Source organism: Pogona vitticeps, chromosome 1, assembly GCF_051106095.1.
Source record: "Pogona vitticeps strain Pit_001003342236 chromosome 1, PviZW2.1, whole genome shotgun sequence".
Taxonomy (NCBI): Eukaryota; Metazoa; Chordata; class Lepidosauria; order Squamata; family Agamidae; genus Pogona; species Pogona vitticeps.
The window spans coordinates 443,978-450,739 of NC_135783.1; the positions used below are offsets into that span (position 1 = coordinate 443,978).

At 65.0% G+C, this 6,762-nt stretch overlaps 1 protein-coding gene across 2 annotated transcripts; it reads left to right on the forward strand.

The window, feature by feature from the left end:
• The first annotated feature begins 231 nt into the window (after positions 1 to 231).
• Positions 232 to 4,566, forward strand: PREB (prolactin regulatory element binding). Of its 2 annotated transcripts, none has more exons than XM_072985522.2 (9): positions 232 to 504; positions 710 to 929; positions 1,390 to 1,637; positions 1,796 to 1,876; positions 2,656 to 2,780; positions 2,868 to 3,041; positions 3,387 to 3,459; positions 3,835 to 3,985; positions 4,131 to 4,566. In XM_072985522.2, the coding sequence occupies exons 1-9, from the start codon at positions 370 to 372 to the stop codon at positions 4,223 to 4,225; spliced, it is 1,302 nt and encodes a 433-aa protein (XP_072841623.2). In that variant the 5' UTR covers positions 232 to 369; the 3' UTR covers positions 4,226 to 4,566. The 2 variants fall into 2 exon arrangements, with proteins under 2 accessions (XP_072841623.2, XP_072841632.2); XM_072985531.2 differs by having other exon boundaries at positions 710 to 923.
• The last annotated feature ends 2,196 nt before the right edge of the window (positions 4,567 to 6,762 follow it).

The following is a 6,762-nucleotide window of genomic DNA, read 5'->3' on the forward strand; positions in this document are numbered from 1 at the left end:
ACGGGGAGGTGGCCGTCCGCGCGGCGCCTTTAAGAACGTGCCCATCTGCCCTTCTCAAAAATGGCGGATCAGCGGCCAGGAGAGCCTGGGGGGCCCCACGTGACACGAGAGGAGCCCGGCGAGCCCAGTGCTGACGTGGGCCGAGGCCCGCGCCGGCGCAGTTACGGCCGAGCAGCGTTTCACCCCCCCCGCGCGCATGCCCAGTGGGCTTCGGAGCGCCGTCCCGGCCGGGAGCGCAGCGGGGGGCTAGAAGCGGCGGCAGCGGCGGCGGTTGGCACCGGAGGGTCCCTCCCTCCCTCCCTTCGGCCTCTGGCCCGGCCCGGCTCGGCATGAGGAGGGCCCCTAGCCCCGGCCCTCCCCAACCCAGCCATGGCCCCCCGGCGACCCCCGGAGATCTACCGGGCCCCGTTCCCGCTCTACGCCGTGCGCGTCCACCGCCCGACGGGCCTGGCCCTGATCGCGGGCGGCGGCGGGGCGGCCAAGACGGGCATCGCTAACGGACTGGTGAGCCCTCCCTCGCCCCGGGCCTGTCGGGGTGTGTCCGGGGGTGTGTGTGTGTGTGTGGCGGGGGGGCATGCGGAAACACACAGCGCCCCCCCTCCCCCGACCTAGCCGGCGTCGAGGGAGGGGGGACGGCCTCTCGGTCCCTAACCCTAACCCCCCCTCCCGGTCCCCGGTCCCCCCCCCCTCTCTCTCCCCCCTCCCGCAGCATTTCCTGCAGCTGGGCTGGCGGGAAGGGCGGCTCTCGGCCTGGCTCCTGCACGCGCACGACACGGAGACGCGCGCCACCATGACGCTGGCCCTGGCCGGGGACACGGTCGCCGCCGGGCAGGACGCCGCCTGCCACCTCCTCCGCTTCCGCCTCAGGGAGCCCCCGCAGGGAGGAGAAGGAGGAGCAGGAGGAGACGGAGCCACCCGGGCCGGTGAGGGTGAGCGAGAGCCCGGCGGGCGGAGGGGCGGGCGGGCAAGCAGGCAGCCAGGCAGCCTCCCTCCCGTCCCGTCCCGTCCCGCCCCCTCCGGGCCATCCCCGGGTGAGAGGAGCTGCCGGCCCCCGGGGTGGTGTGATTCCGGAGCGGCAGGTGAAGTCACTCCTGGACCTGCAGGGACCAGCCCTCGCCCCCCACCCACCCCCACCCCCCCAGCCAGCACCAACTAAAGCTGCCGGCGAACCTGGGCGGGCAGGCTCTGGGAGGTGGCGTTGGGATCCCAGGGAGTGCCTGGCGGCCTGGCTCTGGGGTTGCCCTCCACTGGGGGGGGGGGGCAGGAGGGCAGCGAGCCAGCAGAGCCTGGAGGTGTAGCCAAAGGCAGGACAGGAACCCAGCGCTCCCGAGTCTGGATCCGTCCCGGCATCTCCTGCCAGATCCCCAAAGGCTCCCCTTGTGCCCTCAGGTGGTGGTGGTGACCGCGGTGGCAGCAGCAGCAGCAGCAGCAGCGAGAAGGGCCCGCGAAGGCGCAGGGCCCCCGCCCCCAGCCGGTCGGAGGGCACCCACGACGAGACGCCCCAGGTGCTGGTGGAGACCCTGCACTGCGTCCAGACGGACACCAGCCCCGACGCCCTGCAGAAGGCCGTGTGCTTCAACGAGGACCACACCCTCCTGGCCACCGGTGGCGTGGACGGCTTCTTGCGGGTCTGGGAGGTACAAGGGTGGGGTTAGGGGGACCGACAAGGCGGACAGGGCCTCTTCCTCTGGGAGCGTCTTCCGTTTTCCTGAGCACCCCTTGTTTTTTGGGGGGGCAGTAGCAATGGCACTAAGCCTCCCCCCACTCACCCAGCCCCCCCCCCCATTCTTTGCAGTTTCCTAGCATGAAGAAGGCCTTTGAGGTCCAGGCTCACCAGGGAGAGATTGAGGACATCACGCTCAGCCCCGATAACAAGGTGAGGGGCTGGACCTGCTCCCGGCGGGAGGCCCAATCCCAGGCCGCAGAGCCGCTGGCGTCCAAGTCCCGAGGGGTTGTGTTGGTTCTGGAGCACCGGGGAGTGGCGGTTTTGTGGTGTTTGTCCGGGAGGTTGGGATGAGGTGAACCTGCAGGGATCCTGAGCCGTGCAGCACCAGGGCCCACCCCTGGTGTGACCGTGGCCGGTTCTCCCAGAGGAGTCCTCATGCTTTGGGGGTTGGGGGCAGCTGGAGACACACCCCACACAAAAGAAGGAAACCGCAAGCTTGCCATAGAAGGGTGGAGTTGGAAGGGCCATCGGGTCCGGGCCCTTGATTTTCGGGGCAGGAATCCAAATCAAAAACAAATGGTTGGAAGCAGAAATACGGGCGCGCCAACAAGACAAAGCTGTGTTTATTTGGGCTGAATTGCGTTCAAAATTCTTGGAGTGAATTTCTTTCAGGCCAAATATTGCAAAGCAAAAGTTGCTTGTCTTGAAGTTGGGAGTGTGTGTGTGTGTGTGGGCAACCTGTGCAGCACTGCCAGGTGGGGGGGCACCCGCTGAGGGTGTAGTAGGCGGAGGACGGTCCGGTGCTCCCGCCAACCCCTCCGGCCGGCCCTTCCCGAAGGCATGACAGGAGGACCAAGGCGGAAAAGCCCAGGCAGTGGGGACACTTTCCCAGCCAGGATGGACGCTGGACGCAGGATTTTCTGGGACGGTGGGGGGGGGGGCCTGGTGTAGCTGGCACCCCTCGGGCAACTGCTCTCCCCTTTCCTCAGGTGGTGACCGTGGGGCGTGACTTCCGGTGCTGTGTGTGGAAGCGGGACCAGATGGTGACGGGGCTGCATTGGAACGAGAACCTCCCGGGCATCCCGGACAAGGCGTACCGCTACCAGGCTTGCAGGTGACGGGCTCGGTGGGGTGGGGGAGGGGAGGGAGGCCAGCTGGGTTGCGCCGGTCCTGACCTCCAGCGCTTCCCTTTCTGGCCCAGGTTTGGGAAGGTGGAGGACCAAGGCGGGGCTCTGCGGCTCTACACCGTTCAGATCCCGTACAAGCGGGAGCGGCGGCCCCCTCCTTGCTACATCACCAAGTGGGACGGGCGGAGCTTCCTCCCCCTGCTGACCCGGCCCTGTGGCAACGAGGTCATCTCCTGCCTCTCTCTCAGGTAAGGCCAGGGCCCCCCCTCCCTTGGAGGCTCCAGGCTTCGATGGAGGCACCGGCCTTGGGGGCTGAGACCCGGATAGCCTTGTGCTTCGACCCAAGGTGGGAAGGGGGGAGAGAGAGAGAGAGAGAGACTCCCCACCCGGACCTTTTCCTTCGTCACCCCAGCGCTAAGGAAACACAGGCTGAGGGGGGGGGGAACAGGACTTGGGAGCCGGCCACCCGTCTGATGGCTACCAAGGGCTACCACCTGGCTGGCTCTCTGAAGAGGCTGCTCTCTGCGTGGGCACGAGCAACTCACCACCTGAGCCTCCCCCTCCCCCTGCCACGACTCCCTCTGTTTCTGCAGTGACACAGGCACGTTCCTAGGGCTGGGCACCGTCACGGGCTCCGTGGCCATCTTTATCGCCTTCTCCTTGCAGGTAGGAGCCTCCCTCTGCACCTGGATGGGGATCGGGCCCCAAAGGGGAAAGCTGTGGGGCATATTGGGAGCAGAGCCGGGAGGAAGCCAGGCAGACGGCCTTTGCGCTCTGGAAGCCGCAGGCCGGCCGAATGGCGGAACGAGGCCCCCGCCAAGCAGGGAGGACGGGATGGGGCTTGGCTGGATCCCTGGGGAGGCACAGTGTCAGGGCAGATGAGCTTGGGGGGGGGGTCACGCCCACTACCTCCCCTCAGGGCTAGAGGGCCCCAGAGGGGAGACCACATGAGTCTCTGGGCAGCTGTTGCTCCTGCTGGCGCTCTGGATCCAGCGGCACCCCTTGCTTTATCCAACGGCCCCGTTTCCTCTCCTCCTGCAGAGGCTGTACTACGTACGGGAGGCCCACGGGATTGTGGTCACGGCTGTGGCTTTCCTGCCAGAAACTCCAGAGCTGCTCAGGGACAATGAGGCCGCCCTGCTGAGCGTGGCCGTGGACAGCCGCTGCCGCCTGCACCGCATCCCCTGCCGGCGTATGTTGAGGGAGGGAGAGAGGGAAGGGGGGAAGCCGCCGCCTTGGGGGGCCCGTGGGGCACCTGAAGAGTTGGCGCGAGGGGTTCCCTCACCCCCTCCCCTGACGTGGGTCTTCTCCCTCCCTCCCTCCCTCCCTCCCTGCAGGGAGCTTCCCCGTGTGGCTGCTGCTGCTCCTCTGCGCTGGGCTGATCGTGGCCACCCTCCTGCTGCTGCAGCTGGCCTTCCCTGGCTTCCTGTGACGCCGTTCCTCCTTTCCGGCTGCCGGCAAGGGTCAGGCCTTTGCTCGCCCCCACTCGAGCCCACCGACGGAAGAGGGCAAAGGATGCCGCTAGGGGACGTGGCCAGGGGGCAGGGCCCCCTCGTAGAGGAATCCTCGGCTCTGGACGTGGCCGCGTCCCTGGTGTTGCCCTTCACGGAAGGGCGCCCGGGGAGGGGGGGCGAGGGAGTGGAGACGCCCCTCTGCTTTTGTGACTTGTCTGGAAGCAACATTCCAGCCTCGGTTGCGCGGAGGAGACCAGCCCTCTTGTGGCCCAGCGATGACAGCCTTGGGGCCAGGATTAAAAGAGGATGATGGAGCTGACTCTGCTCTCTGGCTTTTCCTGCTTCCTTTTCTCCTGGCTTGACGGAGGTCCAGGGCTGCAGAAGGGGAAGCGACGGTGATCCCGTGGGGCTGGCCTTGGGAAGGAGGTGCTGAGCTGCTAATGATTTCTCAGCCGTGGCCGCCCAAGACCCAGGGCACCAAGGATGCCCCACGGATGTTGGTTTTGAGCCCGTGGTGCCCTCTGGGCATTTTACCCTGTACTACCTCTCTTCGTCCTGGGCTTGGGCCTGAGGGGAATTGTGGTCCAACACGAGGCACCAGTCGCTTGGCCCTGATCCTCAGGCAGCGCGAGGGTGGGGGCCACCCTGTGAGCAAAGCAAGAAGTGGGCTGGATTGGGAGACCGTGCACAAGCCCCCCATCTGGCTGCCTGGAGGGAGGTGTCTGTTGGGGGGGCAGCAGCCTGCCCCACACATCCCCCCCCCATTGGCCAGTGGGAGGAACTCCTGCCACCAGCAGCCGGTATCCGTTTCCGCCACATCACTGGCCCGCCTTTTCTGGCTCTCTTTCCCCTTCAGCATGACTGCTTAATCCCCGGGGGTGGGTGGGTGGGGGTCCAGAAGGCCCCGGGGCCCCTTCCACACCTGGGGCTACTTGGGGCACCACTCTTGTGCCCATGGCAGCCTTGCCCACCCAGAAGCGTCCAGAGAGGGAGACTCTGTGCATCCGTGAAGATCCTGGTGGGTGGGGGCTGTGCTTGCCTGGAGGTTGAGAGGGAGACGGGGGTGGCCCTAGCTCACGTGGCGGTGGTGGCAGGGGGGGGGAAGGATGCAGTCCTTGAGCTGGTTCCCGGTGGCCTCTCGGCCCTGCCAGGGACTGGGGGTGGGTGGGGGGAGTCGAGGGTGGGGGCTGTGCTGGCCTGGGGGTTGAGGGGAGACCACCTCTCCAGAGGCTGGGCAGCGAGTGGCAGGGCTCAGCCAAGCTCAAGGCAACCTGGCCCTCATTCTGGGCGCCAGGCAGGAGCAGGGCACCAGGGAGCGGCGGCGGTCGTGCTTTCTAGCTGCTGCCAGAGCTCAGCACCCGCTGCCTCTGCCTGGGCCCACAGGCGGCGGCTGAGCTGCCTCCAGTGGGATTTCTTTCCCCTTTCTTGCCTCTGGGTTTCCGGCAGAGGAGGAGAAGGGCAAGGCCGAAGCAGTTGGTGAGGAGGGCCCTTCGTCTACTCCATGGGTTGGTGGCTGCGCCCCCCACACACACCCGCTTGCCATCCTTTTGCCCCACAGTTCCCTTCAGACCCAGGAAAGGCTGCTAGTGGTGAAGGGTAGAGAGAGCAGGAGCCGAGAGAAACACCCTGAGGCCCCCCCACCTGCCCTGCCCTCTGGGGCCACCATATGGGGGGGGGGAATAGAGTGGCCATGAAGGCTGAACGCCTGCACAGAACTGCAGTTGTGTTGGCAAGAGCGCCCCTGCCCCTCAAAAACCCAAGAAAGGATGGAGTGGGAGACGGCTGTAGGGCTGCAGCAGCCCCTCCCCCCCCCAAGTGCACCAAAGGGAACAGCCTGACCACAGCGCTGGGAGAACGGTCCTCTATATGCCACCGGGCCCCACAGCTCTTTCCTTCCCTCTTCCCTGTCGTCTCTCCATCCACGGCCACTGTATAAGGTGCGTGCATGTTTGGCCTGGATCACGTGAAGGACCAGAGAGAGAGAGTTAGGACACAAAGATGGAGACCAACAAAACCCAGAGGAATTATGGGACTTTGCATTTCTGCCTATAAGCCCCCCTTGTGAGAAATTCAACGCTTGCACTAAACATTTTGGACTATGCTTTCAGCAAGTTGACAAAAAACGTCTGCTGCTAATTGAGGGAGTGGAGCAAACTCGGGGGGTTTGCAAAACTCTGGTGGGAAACAGGTGGGCAGGACTTCAGGAAGACCCTGGTACGAGGATCCTCCCGAGCAAGGAGATGCCACACTTGTCCACTAAGCGAGGGAAGACCCATTAAGCATTCCATACTTCACAGTAAGTGAGATAAGGCCCACATATATCTAGGGGGAAACAAAGATGTGCAGGCCCAGCTAGCAACCTGCCTGAAAGAATATAAAAAGAGGGGTCTCAGCAACCATAATTTGTCTGCTGAGACCAAAAGGCTTTTGGAACCAACTACTTTTTTTGGAACTTAGACAATGCAAATAAAAAATTCTTCTCTCTTTGGTGAGTATGTATGTGGTGTGAATGTGC